The sequence below is a fragment of the Chiloscyllium plagiosum genome, unplaced genomic scaffold, assembly GCF_037043375.1.
Source record: "Chiloscyllium plagiosum isolate Xiang-an unplaced genomic scaffold, Cpla_swu_hap1 HiC_scaffold_1, whole genome shotgun sequence".
NCBI lineage: Eukaryota > Metazoa > Chordata > Chondrichthyes > Orectolobiformes > Hemiscylliidae > Chiloscyllium > Chiloscyllium plagiosum.
The window spans coordinates 38,711,370-38,736,027 of record NW_028270139.1 but is presented as its reverse complement, the minus strand read 5'-3'; the positions used below and the strand labels follow the sequence as shown (position 1 = coordinate 38,736,027).

The following is a 24,658-nucleotide window of genomic DNA, read 5'->3' as shown; positions in this document are numbered from 1 at the left end:
ATTGCTTACAATATTCCAAAATTCCAGGGATGCTGGAAAGATTCCAGTAGAATGGAAAATAGCTAATATAATGCCCTTATTCAAAAAGAGAGGGAGGCAAAATGTGAGAAATTACAGATCTGTTAGTTTAACATTTGTTTTTGGGAAAGTGTTAGAATCAATTATCAAGGAAGCAGTATCAGGACATTTGCAAAGTCAAAATGCTATCTATCAGAGTCAGCATGGTTTTATGAAGGGCAAATCATGTTTGACTAATTTGTTAGAGTTCTTTGAAGATGTAACAAGCAAAGTGGATAATGGGGATCCTGTAGATGTAACATATCTGGACTTCCCGAAGGCATTTGATAAGGTGCCACACAAAAGGTTAATTTACAGGGTTGGATCATATGGGATTTGGGGTAATTTATTTGTTTGGATAGATGTCTGATTGACGGATAGAAGAGAGAGAGTCAAGGTAAATGGCTTTTTTCTGGATGGCAAATTGTAACCAGTGGGGTGCCATAGGGTTGAGTCTTTGGACATCAGCTACTTACAATCTACATTAATAACTTGGATACAGGGATAGAAGGTTCTATAGCCAAATTTGAGATAACCGCAAAAATAGGCGGGATGGTAAATTGCAATGAGGAAATAAGAACCTTACAACTGGACATGGGTAGGTTAGGAGAGTGGACCAAAATGTGGCAGATGGAGTTTAATGTGGGTAAGTGCAAGGTCATGCATTCGGGTTGAAAAAATGGGAAGGCCACCTATTATCTTAATGGGGAGAGATTTCAGAGTGTATTCATTCAGGAGTCACAGAAAACTAGCATGCAGATACAGTAGATGATATAGAAAGTGAATGTAATGTTGGTCTTTATAGTAAAGGAATAGAATATAAAGGTAAGGGGTTTGTTGAATGAAAAGAGATTGAACAGTTTAGACCTATACTCTCTGGAATTCAGAAGAATGAGGGGAGATCAAATTGAGGTATTCAAGATGATACAAAGTGTACATAAAATAGATAAAGAGCAGATGCTTCCTCATGTGGGCATTCTAGGATGAGAATAAGGGGTAGCAAAGTTAAAACAGAGATGAAGAGAAACTACTTCACCAAAAGGGTTGTGAATCTGTGGAACCTGCTACCCCAAAGTGTGGTGGATGCTGGGACAATTTAAGGAGGAGCTAGACAGATTTTTAATTGGTAATGGGTTATTGGGATATGGAAAGAAGACAGGAAAATGGGGGTGAGAAGCATATCAATCATGATTGAATGGTGGAGCAGACTCAATGGGCTGAATGGCCTAATTCTACTCCTGCATCTTGTGAACTCATGAACTCTCTCACTGATCATCACTCAAATGGCGGCATTCATGACTAATATCTAACGTTCATGTACTCTGTGACATACCCACATAATTTTAAAAAAATCTTTCATAGAATGTGGATGTCCCTAACAAGCCAACATTTGTCAGTGAAATGAAAGTAAGATAGCTCAGTTAAAAAAGCATTGGCAGATTACAATGCATTTCCCGGTTCTTGACCCTTTAGACATCCCCATTGTTCCCAGCACAAACTTTCAAATCTACAACTTTGCCTCTGGTTATGGAGCTAAGGTTGTATATGTTTTTATAAGTCTTCCAAAATTGGCCCAGCATATTCAAACATCCGTGACCAAGTATTCTAGGTGCCACTGTCTCTGCACTCCCTTTAGAATAATACTATTTAACTTATATAATCTCGTCTCATGTTTCCTGCAAACTTCGTGAGTTTGTGCATTTTTGAATTAAATCTGCTGTGAGTCTGCTCATTTCACCTGTATTCTATGTCCCCAACATCATTCTAACTTTTTTTTAAACTTTTGTGTTATCAACAAACATTGAAATAATGCCCTATCTACCCAAATCCAGGTCATTCATATTGAAAAGAGAAGATAATCTTCTACCAAATTTGAATTAACTGAAAATACAATTTTTGTTTTAGAGATTTAAATAATCAGGAATAAATTGTACTGATATACACATCAGAAACTGGCAAGTACAACAACATAATGTGGGTGGCACGGTGGCACAGTGGTTAGCACTGCTGCCTCACAGCGCCAGAGACCTGGGTTCAATTCCCGCCTCAGGCGACTGACTGTGTGGAGTTTGCACATTCTCCCCGTGTCTGCGTGGGTTTCCTCCGGGTGCTCCGGTTTCCTCCCACAGTCCAAAGATGTGCAGGGTCAGGTGAATTGGCCATACTAAATTGCCCGTAGTGTTAGGTAAGGGGTAAATGTACGGGCATGGGTGGGTTACGCTTCGGCGGGTCGGTGTGGACTTGTTGGGCCGAAGCGCCTGTTTCCACACTGTAATGTAATCTAATCTAATAATGCCATTCAGGGCTACTATTAATGAAGTCAACTGCAATGAACACTGTACAAAACATTAATGAACAGTTGAAAAGTTGCTATGGCTTGTACATTTGATACCTGTCAATTTTTCTACTTGATTTATCCTAATTAATCAAATGCCAGTTCTTGTTTTAATGTAAATCTGGAATACAACTGCTTTAGTCGTTAAGAGGTTAATAGTACCATATTTATACTAAATTTATGCTGTCCAATACCAACATACATTCCAGTCTTACGTAAAAACTTTGCCAGGGTGTTTCCACATATATTTAAAGCCAATAGAATAGTATTTCACAACTCTGCTGTGGATCGCTAGCACAGATTGTTTAGCTGTCAAAGTGAAAATGGAAAATTTCACAAACATTCCAGAACACAATACAACCAGCAATGTAGGGTTCAATCAAAGTAACACCGATAACGAGATTCTTTTGGACATTATAAAGATACCATTTCTTGCAGCACTCCTGTTGATCATGATTTCCATGGGTTGCACTATTGAGCTGAAGAAGTTGTGGGCTCACCTAAAAAAACCCTGGACACTAGCTGTGGGCATGGTTTGCCAGTTTGGGGTTATGCCTCTCAGTGCATTTATCCTTGCAACTCTTTTTAAGTTGAAACCTTTTCCAGCAATTGCTGTGATTATTATGGGCTCATGTCCTGGAGGAATTACTTCAAATGTAATGAGCTACTGGACTGATGGGGACATGGATCTCAGGTATGTGATTTTGGCTTTCTCCTTACATCCCACTCTTCAACTTATGCACGTTCTTTTCCTCCTTGCACAAACTTTTTGCATAATATTAACCATGCAACTGTGGGTGATAAACTGGTAACATCTACCTCTCTGTTCTCTTTATGTTGTCACTTTGTTTCCTTAATTCAAAAATGACCTGGATTTACTTTGATATAATTTACATAAGGTGTTTTGCCTGACCCTTTTCCAAGCTTGATTAACTACATACTTAGTAGTAGCATTAGGACAGCAATCTGTTTGTGAAAAATTGCAAAAAATCTACGGTAGGTGAGTATTGCTTTAAGGGCTGTAAGCATAAAATCACAAAATCTTAAAACAATGAAACAATCTGGCCCATTGTTTCTGTGTTGGTTCATTGAAATCTCAAAAGTCACCCTTATTCCTTGTAACCCTTCCAGCTTCATGATTAACTGGAAATTAATGCTCCTTTTTACATATGATCTTATAACTCAAAAATCAGGTCTTCCTTTTACAATCTGAAATATGGGGAAATATGAATATACTTCAAATGTATCATTTATGAAAATTTGTTTCAAAACTTTAGACAATCACATTATCAGGAGGAAAATAAATATTAAATAATATCATCCAAAGTTTTTTTTTCTCTGCCTTCACTTCATCGTGTTCCTTGTTTCCTCAAAGTGAAACTGAATGTCATTTGACAAGAAGTGCCTTTGCTTTCATCCGTATCTGCAATTGTTAGCAACAAAGGAGCCATGAATAACTTAATAACAGCTAGACTACAAAAGCAGTGGAATTAGGTCGAGGAAAATGAGGAGAGTTCTCTATACTGTATAGAACTTGGAATATTTTGAAACCATACCTTCCTAATCCAGTCTGACCTGCGTTTACAGCAGTGTGACATCAACAGATTATTATTGATTCTTTGTAATTGCCCCCTCATCCTCAACAGCTCTTCATACCAAAGAAATTGGACTCATGAGTCTTTTGTGGTACAGAATTACACAGGTTCACTACCCTTTGAGCGAACAAATTTTTCTCATCCCGGTCTTAAGTGGTCCACCCACTATCCTGCAGTTTTCCCTGCCCCAGGGAAAAATGTATCATCCCAGCATCTAATCTGTCCAACTCCTGTTTAAATTTTATATGTTCCAATTGGATTCCCTCTCATCCTTCTAAACTTTAGTGAATTCCAGTTCAGTTGAACCAATATCCTCTCCAAAGTCTTGCCATCCCTGCTATCAGTCTAGTGCATGGTTGCTGCATTTCCTATACTTCAAGTGTATCCTTTCTCAAATACAGAGACCAAAACTGCATGCAATACTCCAGATGTGGTGTCAGCAAGGCCCTCTTTAAACTGCAGTAAGACGTCCCTACATTTGAACTCAAAACCTCTTGCAATGAAGCCCAAAATGCTATTTGCCTCCCTAACTGCTCACTACACCACTGTATACTTTCATTGACCGATATACAAGGACACCTAGGGTCCCTTTGTACATCCACACTTCTCAATGTGTTCAATTAGATAATTATAAGGAAATCTGTTCTAGTGATGTTGGTTGAAGGATAAATATTGGCCAGAAAACTGGGGAAAATTTGACTGCTTTTCAGTGAAGTTTATTAGAGTTCTTATGGGAGGAGTACATTGCTAATCAAGCCCCACTATTCCACAAGCCATTTAAAAAGTGTAAAAGTTTTATTTAATCTCCACAATGATCAATTTTGTATCATTACCAAGAAGCAATGTCCATCAGGCTTCTGTTATTAACTTAAAAATTACCCCTTTTTCATAAACCAACTTATTCTTAAAATAAATGGCAAAACTGGTTTATGGCCAAGTTAATAGTTGGAATTCTGTTAATCTACACCACACTATTGACACAACAAAGAAAAGGATACAGTTTTGTCCAGCTGCAGTTTGCCAACAAAAAAAAGGAGAAATAAATTCTGTGGTGGGGCATGAGTCTAAATTGAAAGGATAAGATGGTAAGATGTCTCACAGTCTAGTCATTTTCCTGTAGATGAGTTTGAAAAGCTAACAACTGCAGAATTGACGAGATCTTCAAATCAGACTTGTGTCCAAATAAAAGTCTGGTAGACATCTAAAGTTCTGCACAATTTTAGCCAAGAGATCTTTGCAGCTGGTTCTGCTCTAGAGTTTGCTGCTTATATTTCAGGAGACAGAAATCACTCCCTTGTCCAGAAGTTACTGGGACAGCTCAGGGGTAGATCAGCAATATCAGTGATGAGGATTTTAGGGGGGGGGGGGGGAAGGGATAAAGAAATCAAGCATTAGGGATGACGCATTAGAGAGTCAATGATGCCTACATGGGCTAAAGTAGAAATTTTGTTAAAACAGAGGGATACAAGCAACCCCTTTCAAAGGTTTTAACATGTCAGGTATAGACAGTAGAGATTGAGTGAATCCTTAGGAGAGTATAAAGGCAGTAGGAGTATACTTAAGAGGGCAATCAGGAAGGCAAAAAGAGGACAGGAGATAGCTTTAGCAAATAGCGTTAAGGAGAATCCAAAGGGATTTTATAAATACATCAAGGACAAAAGGGTAACTAAGGATAGAAGAGGGCGCCTCAAAGGACAGCAAGGTGGTCTTTGTATGGAGCTACAGGAGATGAGGGAGATAATAATCGTGTATTTTGCATCAGTGTTTACTGTGGAAAAGGACATGGAAGATACAGAATGTGGAAAATCGATGGTGACGTCTTGAAAAATATCTATATTACAGAGGAGGAGATGCTGATGTCTTGAAATGCAGAAAAGTGGATAAATTCCCAGGACCCAATCAGGTTTACTCCAGAAGTCTGTGGAGAGCTAGGGAAGGGATTGCTGGACCTCTTGCTGAGGTATTTGCATCATCAGTAGTCACAGGTGAGGTGCTGGAAGACTGGAGGTTAGCTAACATGGTGCCACTATTCAAGGAAGGTGGTAAGGACAATGCAGGGAACTATAGACCAGTGAGTCTGACATCAGTGGTGGACAAATTGTTGGAGGGAATCCTGAGGAACAGGACTTACATGTATTTGGAAAGGCAAGGACTGATTAGTGATGGTCAGCATGGCTGTGTGTGTGGGAAATCATGTCTCACGAACTTGATTGAGTTTTTTAAAGAAGCAATGAAGAGGATTGATATGGGAAGAGTGGTAGATGTGATCTATATGACCTTCAATCAGGTGTTTGACGAGATTCCTCATGGTAGACTGGTGAGCAAGGTTAGATCTCATGGAATACAGAGAGAACTAGCCATTTGGATTCGGAATTGGCTCAAAGGTAGAAGACAGAGGGTGGTAGTGGAGGGTTGCCTTTAAGCCTGGAGGCCTGTGACCAGTGGTGCGCCACAAGGATCGGTGCTGGGTCCACTGCTTTTCATCATTTATATAAATGATCTGGATGTGAACATAAGAGGTATAGTTAGTAAATTTGCAGATGAAACCAAAATTGGAGGTGTAGTGGACAGCAAAGAAGGTTACCTCAAAGTACAATGGGATCTTGATCAAATGGTCCAATGGGCTGAGGAGTGGCAGATGGCATTTAATTTAGATAAATGTGAGGTGCTCCACTTTGGAAAATCAAATCAGAGCAACACTTATATGCTTAATGATAAGGTCCTCGGGAATGTGGTTGAACAAAGAGACCTTGGAGTGCAGGTTCATAGTTCCTTGAAAGTAGAGGCGCAAGTAGATAGGATAGTGAAGAATATGAGATAGTGAAGAAGGATAGTTTGGTATGATTTCCTTTATTGGTCAGAGCATTGAGTATAGGAATTGGGAGGTCATGTTGTGGCTACACAGGACATTGGTTCGGCCACTTTTGGAATATTGCGTGCAATTCTGGTCTCCTTCCTATCTGAAGGATGTTGTGAAATTTGATAGGGTTCAGAAAAGATTTACAAGGACATTGCCAGAGTTGGAGGATTTGAGCTATAGGGAGAGGCTGAATAGACTGGGGGAGGGGCATGGGTAGAATAAATAGACAAGGCCTATTCCCTGGGGTGGGGGAGTCCAGAACTAGAGGGCATAGGTTTAGGGCGAGGGGGGAGAAATTTAAAAGGGAGCTGAGAAGCAACCTTTTCACAGAGAGGGTGGTATGTGTATGGAATGAGCTGCCAGAGGAATTGGTGGAGGCTGGTACAATTACAACATTTAAAAGGCATCTGGATGGGTATATGAATAGGAAGGGTTTAGAGGGATATGGGCCAAGTGTTGGAAAATGGGACTGAATTAGGTTGGGATACCTGGTCGGCATGGACGAGTTGGACCGAAGGGTCTGTTTCCGTGCTGTACATCTCTATAACTCTATGACTGATCTGCCTCCTGAGAGTGGATTAGTGTCCCACTCCTCATGTACTCTGTTAAAACCCAAAGTGAACAGTTCAAGGTGGGTTAGGCTGCTGTTTCATTTTGTTTTAGTTGATCCTCCCAATTTGTCTAAGCCCAATTGTTTTCATTTCAAGTTGTTCAACTGAACAAAAATATTCAGCTTGGATTTGTAACACCATTCCTGACAAACTCATTTGAATTTGTTTGGAAGAAGGACAGAAGTAGTTGATAGGAAAATATTTGAGCTATCTACACAAATGCAGTTCAAAGAATATCATACATCCATCAAGGTCTGGTAAGGAGGAAGGAGCCAAATCTATCCCAGTTGGAATGGAGATTAACCAACAAGCTGTTGGTACCAATCTAATCCACACTAGCTGTCCAACTAACTGGCCTCTAAAGAGTTTGAGATGCTATGGCATATACTTTGGAGTTCCAATTTGGAGGAAGTTTAGTGGATAGGAAATTACATTCAATGACCTTGCCCAGTCTTATGAACTTTTTTATAGCACTAAATCCAGGTCCTTGGAGTCGATCTCTTAGCTTTAATTAAATAGAACGTAGAACAGTACAGAAATGGAATGGGCTCTTCAACCCACGATGCTGTGGTAAACATGACACCAAATGAAACTAATCCCTTCTGTCTGCCCTTGGGCCATATCTCTCCAGTCTTTGCATATTCATGTGCTTAACTAAAAGTCCCTTAATTGTCCCTATCGCATCTGCCTCAACACCACCCCTGGCAGTGCGATTCAGACTCCTACCATGCTCTGTGTAAAATATTTACCTCTTATGTCTCCTTTGAACTTTCTCCCTCTCAACTTAAGTGCATTCCCCAGCATTAGACATTTTCACTCTGGGAAAAGATTCTACTTCTATCAAGTTTCCCCTCAGCCTCCACCTCTCGAGAAAACAACCCAAGTTTTTCTAGCCTGTTCTTATAGCTTATACACCTTAATCCAGGCATCATCCTGGGAAACCTGTTTTGCACCCTCACCAAAGCCTCCACATCCTTCCTGTAAAGTGATGACCAGAATTGAATGCAATACTCAAAGTGTGGGCTACCCAGAGTCTTATAAAGCTGCAGTATGACATCCTGAATCTTATACTCAGTTCCCTGACCTATAAAGGCAAGAATGTCATATGTTTTCTTCACCACCCTATCTATTTGTGTGGCCACTTTCAGGGAGCTATGGACTTGAATCCCAATGTCTTTCTGTCCATCAAATCTATCCTTAACTTTCTACTAAAAATGTGTTGCTGGAAAAGCGCAGCAGGTCAGGCAGCATCCAAGGAGCAGGAGAATCGACGTTTCGGGCATGAGCCCTTCTTCAGGAATCTTTAGTTTTCCAGGAAGACATTTTCAGCTCTGATCTCCAGCATCTGCAGTCCTCACTTTCTCTCTTAACTTTCTACATCAATCTGCTTCCCTATGTGTGGATGGCTTCCTGGCTCCCAGATGGGCTCTGGGCTTCTTTCACTTCCTGTATGAAGGTATTCAGCACTCCATTGGAAAACTGTGCAGCCATTCCCTAGCTTGTTGCCAAATTCCTCCTACTGAGGAACTTTTAGTCAGCTCCTGCAGCGGCCAGAATATGCCTCCGTTTTAGAAGTGCAGATGGTTTAAAAAATGAAGGTTAAATTCTATTGCTGTGAACATTACTTGAGTCTGGGTCCAATGCTGGGTGTGTATCAATGAACACTGTGCATTGCAATTCCTGTGCAAGCTTATAACCTTTTCAATATTCAGCACCAGAGAACATGAATCAGGGATTTGGGGATAATTCACCTACTTTTTGTCATAATAATGTCAGAGGTTGTTTTACATACACTTGAGGTAAATGGGCCCTCAATTTATCGGCTTATCAGAAACACAAATCATACCAGAAATATAATTTTACTTCCAACTGCTAAACAATGATGGATAGAAATCATGATACATTTTATGTCTTACTTTTAGAAAAAGGCTCCAATATGTTACATATCAATATTGCAGAAGCAAAAGAAAAATGTGTGAAAGCCAGTGTTCACAGCAATGAAATTTAACCTTCACTTCTTAAACCACAAGCTAGGAAATGGCTGCACAGTTTTCCAATGGAGTGCTGAATACCTTCATACAGGAGGTGAAAGAAGCCCAGAGCTCATCATTGCACTGGGAGTCAGGAAGCCATCCACACATAGGGAAGCAGATTGATGTAGAAAGTTAAGGATAGATTTGATGGACAGAAAGATATTGGGGTTCCAGTCCATAGCTCCCCGAAAGTGGTCATACAAGTAAATAGGGTGGTAAAGAAAACACATGGCATTTATAGGTCAAGGAATTGTGTACAAGAGTCAAGATGTCATGTTGCGGCTTTACAAGACCTTGGGTAGGCCACACTTTGAGTATTAGAGTCATAGAGATGTACAGCATGGAAACAGACCCTTCGGTCCAACCCGTCCATGCCGACCAGATATCCCAACCCAATCTAGTCCCACCTGCTAGTACCCGGCCCATATCCCTCCAAACCCTTCCTATTCATATACCTATCCAAATGCCTTTTAAATGTTGCAATTGTACCAGCCTCCACCACTTCCTCTGGCAGCTCATTCCATACACGTACCACCGTCTGCGTGAAAAAGTTGCCCCTTAGGTCTCTTTTATATCTTTCCCCCCGCCCTATGCCCTCTAGTTCTGGACTCCCCGGCCCCAGGGAAAAGACTTTGCCTATTTACCCTATCCGTGCCCCTCATAATTTTGTAAATCTCTATAAGGTCACCCCTCAACCTTCGACGCTCCAGGGAAAACAGCCCCAGCCTGTTCAGCCTCTCTCCATAGCTCAAATCTTTCAACTCTGGCAATATCCTTGTAAATCTTTTCTGAACCCTTTCAAGTTTCACAACATCTTTCCGATAGGAAGGAGACCAGAATTGCACGCAATAGTTCAACAGTGGCCTAACCATTGTCCTGTACAGCTGCAACATGACCTCCCAACCCCTGTACTCCTGTATAGTGTGGACGGCTAAGAATATCAGATTTTGAGACTGAATATTGCCATGATCTATCTTGTAATAAAACTCAAGGCTGCAAGAATGAAAGTTTATGATAATCCGTTTCAAGTGTCAAGGATGTTGACTTGTCTCTGAAGGGAATGCAAGGAAATATATATTATTGGATTAATTTTATAAAATGGTACTCAGGCAAATTAAAGGATTGGTCTGAAAATAAGGGGATACTCTGTCAATACCAGACAGGAAAAGCTTGACACTTCGAATTTGCACAATGAGGTGAGAATTCTGAATTTGTCAGATGTAATAGTTTTTGATGGTATTGCTCACTTCTTGCTGTTCATTGTTGATTGTCAAAATGATGTGTTGACTTAATCTGATGGAGAATGGGAGTATAAATTCATTTGAAAAAACACTACAAAGGAAAGAGGCTCTGAAAGGCTTGGGGCTCAAAGACATAATTGCCTAAAAGTTTATATTGGCGAAACTATATAAAGACTAAATAAATTTTGACTTTATAAATGGAGGTATGAATAAAAGAGTAAATAAGTAATAATGAATGCATGTGACATTGCTTGGCTACAAATATTTGGGTGCTGCTTTATAACAAGGACATTAAAAGGCATGAGGAGTTCAAAGTGTAAATTTACCAAGAAGATGCCAGAAATAGGAAACTAAGTTTAAGAGGAGAGACTCAGAATACTGCACCTATCCTCACTGGAGCACAGAAAATTTGAAGAAGCCTTAATACAGGTATGTAAAATTACGAATAGCTTTGAGATATTAAAGATGAACTATATCCTCAAAAGATGAGCTATTTCCTCAAATTGGTGAGTTAGTAATGAAGGCTTATCTCAATTTGAAATTGTCAAAATGATGATAGAGAAATTAGGGAATTTATTTTATTTAAGAGTTTTATTAGAATGTGGAATGCTTTGTCAAATAGTGAGTGATTAAGATGATGATTATTGCAAATTTTAAGGAAAAGCAGAGAATTATTTCCAACTTAGGAATTTCATGGTTTTGAAAAGACGGCATTGTATCAGCAAAATGCTGACACAGACATGATGGACCAAATGGCCACCTACTGCATTATAAAGATCTGTATTTTTGTTGACAAATTCATGTGGTTAAGAGGAGACAATACAGTATAAATAGAACAGAAATTTTGAAAAGTTTATCACATGTTAATGTGGTACTGACCAAGGTTGGTATGTGAGCACAGAAAATGATGCTGAACCTGATTATGAATAACAGACATGTAATGTCAGACCATTCTGCATAAATAAAGTCTGACAGGGTGTACTGTAATTTCCTGTGTTGCTAGCACTTACTGGGAAATCATAGTATGGACTGCATTATTCTGATATGTTCTCATGGTATGATAAGTGCTTGGTGAATGCAGGAACTCAGAAAATCTAGATATAAATCAGCTTCATTAAGGCAGAGAACTGGCAGAAACAATGTGAGCTGTATTTTCTATTCAATTGCAAAGCAACGATGCTTGCTGCTGATCTCCGAGAAAGGTTCTACTAAGATCTAGTGACCTTTTGCCTTTCCTGATGACCATGTAAATCTGGTGCCAAAGCAAATGACATCTTGGCACACAGCAATAGTCATGTCCGTAAGCAGTCAATCATGTTGAAGTAATCATAGGTTGCAAACCAAGAAGTTAAAAGTATTAAAAGTTCATTTTTAGTTTAAATATTCAGGTATTGATATAACAGATTGAAAGAAGGTAGAAACTTAAAATATAGATAAACACACTTGAAAAAAATTGTTGTTTTCAGGTATCTCACAGAATTTTTATATCATTAAAAAAAAAGGAAATTTGGCCCATCATATTTGTGCAGGCTTATCAAAGGAGTAATTTGCATCATGCTACTCCAGCCTTCTCCCTGTGTTCGCCACACACTTTATTCCTTTTCATATAACAATCAAATTCCCTCTGTGATTCTGTGAATATATTTTATCATTATGGAGAAATGTGCTATTCCGTTTTGTGTTTTTAAAAACTGGGGGCTGAATTGAGAAATCTGTTTTAAAACCAATGTTTGAAAGGATGGCTGCTGACACCCATGAAAAGCATTGTTTACTGTTTTAACAAGCAGTAGTTGAAGTTTAAATTTTGACATTTGAGGCCAAGGAGAGTGTTCAGACCCAGCTTTTATTTGTAATAAAACTTCATTGATCTATGGACTAGTGACCAGTTACCAATAACCAGGACTTTCTGTCTGACAATTGTGTGATTGGTTCCCAGGTAACTGAGCAGCTTGGATCGAGGAACAAGTTATATAGAGACTCAAGAGTTCAGGAACAGTCCCTCTGTTTCTGTAGTTAAAACTCACCGTAGGCCTGAAAAAGAAACTAAATTATCTTGTCTGCAACAGTTGTTCTAAGCTGTGACTTTTAATGGATATGTTTGAGATTTCTATGAGTGGACCAGCCACTCTGCTTCTTCCCCTCACTCACTCCAACCTCACTCCCTCCGAACGTGCAGCACTCTACTCTCTCTGCACCAATCCCCAGTTCACCATCAAACCCACTGACAAATGCAGGGCAGTAGTTGTCTGGAGAAAGATCTCTATGTAACAGAGGCTGACACCATGTCCTACCTCCCCCTTGCCCGCGAACCCATTGTTACCCATCAGGCCAAAGTTACTCACACTGTCCATGCCCTCATTTCCTCCAGTGATCTCCCCTCCACTGCCTCCAAAATCATAGACCCCAGCCCCGCACTGCCCAGTTCTATCTGCTCCCCAAGATCTACACCAGCTGACCCATCATCTCAGCATACTCCTGCCCCACCAAACTCATCTCTTCCTACCTAGATTCCATCCTCTCCTCTTTAATTCAGGAACTTGTCACCTACATCCATGACACCAACCACGCCCTCCATCTCTTCAGTAACTTCCAGTTCGCTGGCTTCAAGCACTTTATTTTCATTATGGACGGGCAGTCCCTATACATGTCCATACCCACAATGATGGCCCCCAGGTGCTCCACTTCTTACTCTCCAAAAGACCCATTCAGTCTCCCTCTACCAGTACCCTCCTCAGCCTCACCAAACTGGTCCTCATCCTCAACAACCTTTAACTCCACCCATTTCCTCCAAATCAATGGGTTGGCCATGTGTACCCAGATGGGCCCTAGCTATGCCTGCCTCTTTGTTGGCTATGTCGAACAGACACTCTTCAATACCTACACAGGCACTGTGCCCCACTGCTTCCACCGTTACATCGATGAATGCATCAGTGCCATGTCCTGCACCCAGGCTGAATTGGAGCAGTTCATTGACTTTGCCCACAACATCCATCCCGCCCTCAAGTTCACTTGGTCCATCTTGGACACCTCCCTCCCCTTTCTTGGCTTCACCATTTCCATCTCCGGCGGCAGACTCCAAACAGACGTTTACTACAAACCCACAGACTCCCATAACTACCTGGACTACACCTCCCATCACCCAATATCCTGCAAGAACTCCATCCCATTCTCCTAATTCCTCCACCTCCACCACATCTGCTTAGATGAGGAGACATTCCACTCGTGAGCATCCCAGATATCCACCTATTTCAAACACCTATTTTCCTCCCTCTGTCTTCCAGACAGCCCTCCCACTCCCTGCCACCAACCAGATTCATTCCTCACATTGACCAACCAGGTGGTACCCTCTACCGGTCTTCACCTATCCCCACTTTGCCACCCTGCCCCCCCACCCCCTTTATTTGCAGCTCCCCCTACACCCACTCCCCAGCCCTGAACAAGGGTTGCACCGCACCGTCGACTTCTCTACCTCCTGAGTGGCTGAACACATCCTCCTGCCTATCTACTTTGGATTCCAGCATCTGCAGTGTTTTTGTCTCAGCATCCAGTGGAAACATCAGAAGAAAGACAGCAGTGAGCTGGCCACAGAAAAGTCACAAAGAGCATCTCAACAGGGCAACCTGGAAACAAAGACGACTAAACTGTCTTTCCAGTCTTTTTTCCCTCTGCCCATAACTTATTTTACCCTGTCTGTCTGTCTATCTGAGTATAAGGCAAATTTATATGGGGATTAGAGATTTAATTAACAGTGTTATATGGCAATGGTTTATAACTGTTTACCTATAGTTAGAGCCTAATTGCTTGTACTAAGCTTTTTATTGAAAATCTGATGAATTGGGGATCTTCCTTTATTGTATAAATCTTTAACTCCTGTGATGACCCTGGAAATAGCAAGATTTCCAGTGTTCTCACCCAGTGAGTTGTAACAATTGCATGCGACTTTTGAAATGAGCTGATCCATGTATGTTTCAGCAAGAGGGTGCAGTGCTAAGCATCTACTCCAATGCTGAAAACACTGGAGTTGCTTTGAAAATAGCTGAGCCTGGGATTTCTAGCAGGATCAAGAGTCAATCATGGTATGCACATGCATCAGTAAGATAATACATTGTCCAAAATTACTTCACTAAAATATTTTTCTGATGGTCAGTGCTTAATATTCTGGGAAAACGGAGGACTGGGAAGCTTTTAAAGAACAACAGAGGATTACTAAGAAGGAAATATGCAGAGAAAAAATGAGGTACAAAGGTAAACTGGCCAAAAATATAAAGGAGGATAGTAAAAGCTTTTTTAGGTATGTGAAAGGCAAAAAAATGGTTAAGACTAAAATTGGGCCCTTGAAGACAGAAACAGGGGAATATATTACGGGGAACAAAGAAGTGGCAGAAGAATTGAATTGGAAATTCAGATCTGTGTTTACTGGGGAAGACACAAGCAATCTCCCTGAGGTAACAGTGGCTGAAGGACCTGCATTTAAGGGAATTTATATTTGCCAGGAATTGGTGTTGGAGAGACTGTTAGGACTGAAGGTTGATAAGTCCCCGGGGCATAATGGTCTATGTCCCAGGGTACTGAAGGAGGTGGCTCGAGAATTCGTGGATGCGTTGGTGATTATTTTCCAGAGTTCGATAGATTTGGGATCAGTTCCTGCAGATTGGAGAGTGACTAATGTTGTACCACTTTTTAAGAAGGGTGGGAGAGAGAAAGCAGGAAATTATAGACCAGTTAGTCTGAACTCAGAGGTGGGAAAGATGCTGGAGTCTATTATAAAGGATGAAATTACGACACATTGGATAGTAGTAACAGGATAAGTCAGAGTCAGCATGGATTTACGAAGGGGAAATCATGCTTGACTCATCTTCTGGAATTTTTTGAGGATGTAACTCTGAAGATGGAAGAGGGAGATCCAGTAGATGTAGTGTACCTGGACTTTCAGAAAGCTTTTGATAAAGTCCCACATAGGAGGTTAGTGAGCAAAGTTAGGATGCATGGTATTGGGGGCAAAGTACTAACTTGGATTGAAAGTAGGTTGGCTGATAGGAAACAAAGAGTAGTGATAAATGGCTCCATTTCGGAATGGCAGGCAGTGACCAGTGGGTACCGCAGGGATCAGTACTGGGACCGCAGCTTTTTACAATATATATTAATGATATAGAAGATGGTATTAGTAATAACATTAGCAAATTTGCTGATGATACTAAGCTGGGTGGCAGGATGAAATGTGATGAGGATGTTAGGTGATTACAGGGTGACCTGGACAGGTTAGGTGAGTGGTCAGATGCATGGCAGATTCAGTTTAATGTGGACAAACGTATGGTTATCCACTTTGGTGGCAAGAACAGGAAGGCAGATTACTACCTAAATGGGATCAATTTAGGTAAAGGAGCTGTACAAAGAGATCTGGGTGTCCTTGTACACCAGTCAATGAAGGTAAGCATGCAGGTACAGCAGGTAGTGAAGAAGGCTAATAGCATGCTGGCCTTCATAACAAGAGGGATTGAGTATAGAAGCAAAAAGGTTCTTCTGCAGCTGTACAGGGCCCTGGTGAGACCACACCTGGAGCACTGTGTGCAGTTCTGGTCTCCAAATTTGAGGAAAGACATTCTGGCTATTGAAGGAGTGCAGCATAGGTTAACGAGGTCAATTCCTGGAATGGCGGGACTACCTTAGGCTGAAAGACTGGAGCGACTGGGCTTGTATACCCTTGAGTTTAGAAGACTGAGAGGGGATCTGATTGAGACATATAAGATTATTAAAGGATTGGACACTCTGGAGGCAGGAAACATGTTTCCGCTGATGGGTGAGTGCTGAACCAGAGGACACAGCTTAAAAATACGGGGTAGACCATTTAGGACAGAGATGAGGAGAAACTTCTTCTTCACCCAGAGAGTGGTGGCTGTGTGGAATGCTCTGCCCCAGAGGGCAGTGGAGGCCCAGTCTCTGGATTCATTTAAGAAGGAGTTGGATAGAGCTCTCAAGGATAGTGGAATCAAGGGTTATGGAGACAAGGCAGGAACAGGATACTGATTGAGGATGATCAGCCATGATCATATTGAATGGTGGTGCAGGCTCGAAGGGCAGAATGGCCTACTCCTGCACCTATTACTTATTGTCTATTGACTAAATGCTACTTTATATTTTGAGCCAGAAAAAAACAATTCATATTCAAATCAAAAAACTTAAACTTCATAAAGTAACAAACATTACACTGCCCTTGATCATCTCATTCTCTGAAATCATTCAAAATGTTTTTTTAACAACTAAGGGTATGTTTCTGTACTTTTTTCAGCCTGATAACATTTTAACCATCAGTCTGCCCTTTGTGGCGTATATTCCTCGAGGTCCTTCTTATAGTGTAAGCTTAATGAATCTTCCAGCATTGTTTTAACTTGCCTTTCCAATTTCAGCACAAACTTCAACCCACATTCCAGTGTGGCAACCCATTGAAACCTTTGGCCTCTTGCTGCTTTGTCTCTTCCACAGTCTGGTAGATTAACCCAGCTGTAACGTTTTAGATTAGATTCCTACAGTGTGGAAACAGGCCCTTCGGCCCAACAAGTCACCACCGACCCTCCGAAGAGTAACCCGCCCAGACCCATTTCCCTCTGATTAATGGGCAATTTAACAAGGCCAATCTGCCTGACCTGCACATCTTTGGACTGTGGGAGGAAACCGGAGCACCTGGAGGAAACCACACAGACACGGGGAGAATGTGCAAACTCTACACAGACAGTTCCCCAAGGCTGGAATCGAACCTGGGTCCCTGGCACTGTGAGGCAGCAGTGCCAACCACTGAGCCACTGTGCTGTCCTTGGTGATATGGACACTCACCCATTGAAAGTCCATTTCTATGACAATATGAAATAGATGTGGCTTGTATCCATGTAGAAATGTTAATTTCATACCTTCATGAGGCTAACTCTCTTTCACCTTAGAACTAAGTGAACAGTTTAAAGCACAAGTGTTTACAACATAACATTCTCAATGTATTTCTGGAAATATAGAGACTCACTATCTAGCCACAATTTGTACAGTGTACTGTCATTGCCGCTTAGCATAAACTATTTGCACATTTTCTCAGTAAAACAGTGTAGGCAACCTTTAATCCCTAACAACCAAATTGCTAGGCTTGCTGTCAGGCAGACTACAAAACAGGTCACATGGCCACCTTCAGTTTTCCTTGAATTAAAGACACAGTCCCGAAACATAACAAGTTTATATACCATATAATTCTAACACAATGAATGCTTCGGAAAAGGTCTGCACAAAAGTTTACACGATTTGCTATTGGATATATGAGTGGGACAATGGGCCATTCAATCTCTTGGTCCTGCTCCACCCAATTAGATCATGGCTAAATTGTACTTCCACTGCCGAGGCCTACCTGTTCCGAATTCCTTTCCATATCCTTACCTAACAAAAGTCGATCTTGATATTTTTGGGTGGATTAAATGATTAAATGTCCTTTCCTTCTTTTAAATTCTTTAGTAGAACATAAAATGTTAAAATTATTTTTTAGGAAAAGAGAGTTGTCAGAAAAAAAGGTTAATTAATTGAAAATTGCTGGTGCCGTGCAAAATCCACTGCAACAGTTTCTTAGCTCAGGGTGCTAAATAAGAGTCAAAATAGACTCAGAACATTAACTCTGTTTCCAATGTGTTAAGTGTCTCCAGGACTTTCTGTTTTTATTTCTTAAATCGACCTAGCTGGATAATACAGATTTCTTTCATGCATAAACCCAATGCGTACTCTAAGTTACACTTGTGTTTCATGCCACCCTTTTTCAAAAGAAAGTAAAGTCCCAAGGCCAATTCTGGGTTCGCATGACATGCTTGCATTGTTTGTGGATAACCGAAGGCCAAGCGTCACCTTCTTTCAATCAGCATTCTTTGACGGGGATTGAAGTTTCTTATATTCCTGTTTTGAAATATAAATACCATCTTCTGTTTTGCAGTATCTCCATGACTGTCTGTTCTACAATCCTGGCCATTGGTTTCATGCCATTGAATCTTTATATTTACTCAAATGCTTGGAGGTCAGAATTCAACAATTCCAGCAACGAGCCACAAACACCTTATAAAGAGATAGGTGATCAAAATTATTTGTCCATTCTTCTTTTTTTTAGTAAATTTTGAACCATGTTCACATGCTTTATTTATTGTATTGTAGCTGTGCTATGGGCAATGAACAGAAGGGTGGAGATAGGGATTGCAGGGTATTTTGGAAATTCCACTGTTTGTTAACATTTTTAGAATGTTTTCACCATGTGTTGCTCAGAGCTGAGCAGCTTAAAGGTAAAAAGGGGGAGAGAAAATTAAGTACTATTATGTTTGCCCATTATTTTATTTTGTTTTTATTGCAGTGTTAATGTAATTTATCTTGACTATTACATTATTTATTCTTTTAGGTTCAAACAAGGATTGATCCAAAACTGCTTAGAAATCAACATTTGTAATCCAGCATGAATTTTATTTTGGTGCCAAATCAATTTTATGTTCTCTGGATTCATCGCTGGTTTGGAGATAAGTTTGACTCCAAATGATCTTGGCTGAATGCCCAAGGCAGTCCAGAAAACCAGCTCTATCACTTTTCATAAAATCTTTCTAGTATAACAGGGAATTCAATACTCTTCCAAAGAGCAGGGAGAATGCTTAGTGTACTCATTGAAAGGCTAGAAGCCTAAAGGAATAAGACCATATTAGGCCATTCAGCCCATCAAGTCTGCTCTGCCATTCAATCATGACTGATATGTTTCTCAACTCCATTCTCCCACTTTCTCCCCGTAACCCTTGATCCCCTTCATACTCAAGAACCTATCTATCTCAGTCTTAAATATACTTAATGACTGGCCTCCCCAGCCTTCTGTGGCAATGAATTCCAAAGATTCACCACTCTCTGGCTGAAGAAGTTTCTCCTTCTCTCCATTGTAAAAGGTTTTACCTTCACTCTAAGGTTATGGCCACATGTCCTGGTCTCTCCTATCAATGGAAACATTTTCCCAACATGCATTCTGTCCTGGCCATTCAGTATTCTGTTAGTTTCAGTTAGATGCCCCCTCATCTTCTAAACTCCACTGATATAGACCTAGAGTCCTCAAACATTCCTCATGTGTTAAGCTTTTCATTCCCGGGACCATTTTTGTGAACCTTCTCTGAACACACTCCAGGGCCAGTACATGCTTCCTGAGATGTGAGGCCCAAAACTGCACACAATACTCCAAAGGCGGTCTGACCAGAACCTTATAGAGCCTCAGAATTACATCCTTGCTTTTATATTCAAGTCCTCTCAAAATAAATGCCATCATTGGATTTACCTTCCTAACTACTGTCTCAACCTGCAAGCTTACCTTGAGAGAATCCTGGACTAGAACTCCCAAGTCTCTTTTGCACTTCAGACTTCTGAATTTTCTCCCCATTTAGAAAATAATCCATGCCTTTATTCTTCCTACCAAACTGCACAACCTCACACTTTCCCACATTGTATTCCATCTGCCACTGCTTTGCCCACTGTCCTAACCTATCCAAATCCTTCTGCAGCCTCCCACCCTCCTCAATGCTACCTGTCCCTCTATCTATCTTTGTATCATCTGCAAACTTTGCCAGAATGCTGTCAGTTCCTTCATCTAGATCATTAATGTATAAAGTGAAAAGTTGAGGTCCCAACACAGCCTTGCAGAATACTACCTGTCACTGACAGCCATCCTGAGAAGGACCCTTTTATCCCCACTCTCTGCTTCCTGCCAGACAGCCAAGTTTCAATCCATGCTAGCACCTTTTCTCTAACACCATGGACCTTTATCTTACTCAATAGCATCCTGTGTGGCACCTTTCAAAGGTTTTCTTGAAGTCCAGGTAGATAACATTCATTGGCTCTCCTTGGTCTAATCTGCTCATTATCTCCTCAAATAAATTCTAGCAGATTTGTCAGGCATGATGTTCATTGATGAAACATACTGACTTTGCCTTATTTTACCATACACTTCCAAGTGTTCATAAATGTCATCCGTCACGATGGATTCCTGGATCTTACCCATGACCGAGATCAGGCTAAACGGTTTATAATTTTCCACCTGTTACTCCCTTTTTAAACAGGGGTGTCATGTTAGTGATTTCCTAGTCATCTGGAACCCTCCCTGATTCTAGCGATTCCTGAAAGATCACCACTAATGCCTTCACTGTCTCTTCAGCTATCTCCCTTAGAACTCTGGCATGTAGTCCATCTGGTCCAGGTGATTTATCCACCTTCAGGCCATTCAGCTTTTCGAGCATCTTCTCTTGGGTGATGGCCACCATTCTCAGCTCTGCCCCCTCACTATCTTGAATTTTTATGATATTATTTGTATCTTGCATGGTGAAGACTAAAACAATGTAATTATTCAGTTCCTCAACCATTTCCTTGATCCCCACCACTCATTGTCTAGCATCATTTTCCAGTGGCCCAACATCCACTTTTGCTTTACTTTCCCCCTTCATATGTCTAAAGAAGCTCCTACAGTCTTCCTTTATATTACTGGCTAGCTTACCCACATATTTAATCTTCTCCCTCCTTTTTTTTGTTGCTTTCTGTTGGTCTTTGTAAGCTTCCCAATCCTCTGGTTTCCCACTGCCCTTCGCCACATTATATGCTTTGTCTTTTGCTTTTATGCTATCCCTGACTTCACTAGTCAGCTATGGTTGCCTCATCCTCCCTGTATCATGCTTCTTTTTTCCTCAAGATTAATGCTGCTGTATCTCCTGAATTATTCCCAGAAGCTCCTGCCATTGCTGTTCCATTGTCTCTCTTGCTAGGCTCTTCTCCCCGTCAATTCTACCCAGCTCCTCCCTCATGGCTCTGTAGTTGCCTTTATTCAGCTGTAATGCCATTACCTCTGATTCTATACTCTTCTTCTCAAATTGCAGAGTGAATTCAATCATATTACTATCAGTGCTCCCAAGAGTTCCTTCACCTTAAACTCCCTTATCAAGTCTGCCTCATTACACAACACTAAATTGGTATTAAAAGCAAATTACTGCGGATGCTGGAATCTGAAACCAAAAAAGAGAAAATGCTGGAAAATCTCAACAAGTCTGGCAGTATCTGTAAGGAGAGAAAGGAGCTAACGTTTCGAGTCTAACTGACCTTTGTCAAAGGGTATTGCCTGTTCCCTAGTGGGCTCCACCACAAGCTGCTCCAAAGAGCCATCTCGTAGACATTCCACAAATTCCTTTTCTTGCAATCCACTACCAGCCTGATTTTCCCAGTCCACCTGCATGTTGAAATCCCCATGATCACTGTAACTTTGCCTTTCCCACACATCTTTTCTATCTCCTGATGTATCTTGTGCCCCAGCTCATGACCACTGTCTGGAGGCCTGTACATCACTCCAATTGTTTTGTTTTTAACCTTTGTGGAGCCTCAATTCTACCCACACAGATTCTATATAATCTAACCCCACTTCATTCCTTACTATTGATTTAATTTCATTTCTTATTAAAAAGGCAACCCCACCCTCTCTGCCCACCTGCCTATCTTTTTGAAAGGGTACATATCCTTGAATATTCAGCTCCCAATCCTGATCCCCTTGCAGCCACATTTCCATGATGCCCACCACGTCATACTTGCCAATATCGATCTGCGCTACAAGCTCATTTACCTTAATCCTCAAACTGCATCCACTCAGATATAACACCTTCAGTCCTATATTAACCGTCCCTCTTCTCATTATCATTTGTTTGTCCAGTGTACTTGAAGTTTGATTGCTAACCCTTTCCATACACTCTGTCCGATTTGTGTCTGCGCTGCAGTTTTTAATAACACCACCATGGATGGCATGGTGGCTCAATGGCTAGCACTGCTGCCTCACAGTGCCAGGAGCCTGGGTTCAATTCCCACCTCAGGCAACTGTCTGTGTGGAGTTTGCATATTCTCCCAGTGTCTGCGTGGGTTTCCTCCGGTTTCCTCCCGCAGTCCAAAGATATACAGGCCAGGTGAATTGGTCATGCTCAATTGCCTGTAGTGTTAGGTGCATTAAACAGGGGTGAATATAGGGGAATGGGTCTGGGTGAGTTGCTCTTCGGAGGGTCGGTGTGGACTTGTTGGGCCGAAGGACCTGCTTCCACACTGTAGGGAATCTAATCTCCCAAGTTCTGCACTCTTACCTCCTCCCTTAATTTGTGTTTTCTAATTGCAGTGGTAACTCAACCCTTTTAAGTTTAAAGAAAAAGTGAGGTCTGCAGATGCTGGAGATCAGAGATGGAAATGTGTTGCTGGAAAAGCGCAGCAGGTCAGGCAGCATCTAGGGAACAGGAGAATCGACGTTTCGGGCATTAGCCATTCCTGAAGAAGGGCTAATGCCCGAAACGTCGATTCTCCTGTTCCCTAGATGCTGCCTGACCTGCTGCGCTTTTCCAGCAACACATTTCCACCTTTTAAGTTTAAAGCCCTGTCTACAGCCCTAGTTATGCAATTTGCTAGGACTCTGATCCCAGTACGGTTCAGATGAAGACCATCACATTGGAATAGGTCCTTTCTTACCCAGTACTGGTGCTAATGTCCCATGGATTCAACCCATTTCTTCCAACCAATCTTGGAGCCATGCATTTACCTGCTTAATCTTATTGACCCTGTGCGAATTAGCTCATGTCTCAGGTCGGAGTCCAGAGTATATTACCTTTTTGGTTCTGCGTTTTAATTTAGCACCTAGCTGTTCATACTCCCTTAGCAGAACCTCTGCCCTAGTTTTATCTATCTCTTTGGTACTTACGTGGACCACGACCACTGGATGTTTATCCTCCCACTACAGGTTCCTCTGCAGCCCAGCTGAGATATCCTGAACCCGAGCACCAGGCAGGCGACACAACCTTTGGGTCTCTCAAACCTGGTCACAGAGAACAATGTCTATGCCTCTAATTACACTTTCCCCAATTACAATGACATTTCTCTTCTCTCCCCCAACTTGAATGGCCCCCTGCACCAAGATGCTGTGGCCAGTCAGCTCATCCTGCCTGCAGTCCCCATTTCCATCCACACAGGGAGCAAAACTCTTGAACCTGTTGGACAAGGACAGGGGCTGAGGCTACTGCAACTCTACTTCCTGGATCCCTCTACCTGCCTCACTCACAGCCACACCCTCCTGTCCCTGACCACTCGCCGAATTTGAGTTAGTTAGTCTAAGAGATCTGACTGTCTCCTGAAACCTCATGGATAACATGAGCTTGCTTTAGATTAGATTCCCTACAGTATGGAAACAGGCCCTTCGGCCCAACAAATCCACACTGACCTCCCAAAAATTAACCCACCCAGACCCATTCCCCGAACCTATATTTATTTCTGACCAATGCACCTGACACAATGGGCAATTTAGCATGGCCAATTCACCTAGTCAGCACATCTTTGGACTGTGGGAGGAAACCAGAGCACCCGGAGGAAACCCACGCAGACACGGGGAGAATGTGCAAACTCCACACAGTCAGTCACCCGAGGCTGGAATCGAATCCAGGTTCCTGGTGCTGTGAGCCACCATACTGCCCACTAAGTCATTGTTCTCAGGGTTCTGTAACATCTGTGTGCTGACCCTCAGCTAGATTGATTAGGTGCGGCATGGAAGAACCTAACCTATTAATTAAATAATGTAAATAGGAAGATGGTGGGGAGGGTGGTACCCTATGTAATGGAATTCAGATTCTGTGCCTAGATTTTAAACCAACTCCACATTATCTACAAACTAACTTCATACCATCCTAGACCTCCATAATCTCTTATGATTACTTTGTACATGGCAAATACATGGCAATATTTTGGATGCTGCTCCAGGCCTAAGGCCATTACCTTTGATGTATAAACATACAAACAATGAACAAGAATCAGCCACTTAGGCATCTGAACCTGCTTTGTTATTCAATAAGATCATGGCTGATTGATTTTGACCTCAATATACATGCCCTCATATCT

At 41.5% G+C, this 24,658-nt stretch overlaps 1 protein-coding gene across 1 annotated transcript in view; it reads left to right on the top strand.

The window, feature by feature from the left end:
- The first annotated feature begins 2,710 nt into the window (after positions 1–2,710).
- The window catches only part of LOC122555041 (sodium-dependent organic anion transporter-like), a 54,954-nt gene continuing 33,006 nt past the window's right edge, over positions 2,711–24,658 (top strand). The window contains exons 1-2 of the mRNA XM_087985893.1: positions 2,711–3,086; positions 18,684–18,817. Of these exons, the coding sequence (XP_087842019.1) occupies positions 2,716–3,086; positions 18,684–18,817 (505 nt within the window). The 5' untranslated portion in view covers positions 2,711–2,715. The remainder of the gene's footprint in view (positions 3,087–18,683; positions 18,818–24,658) is intronic.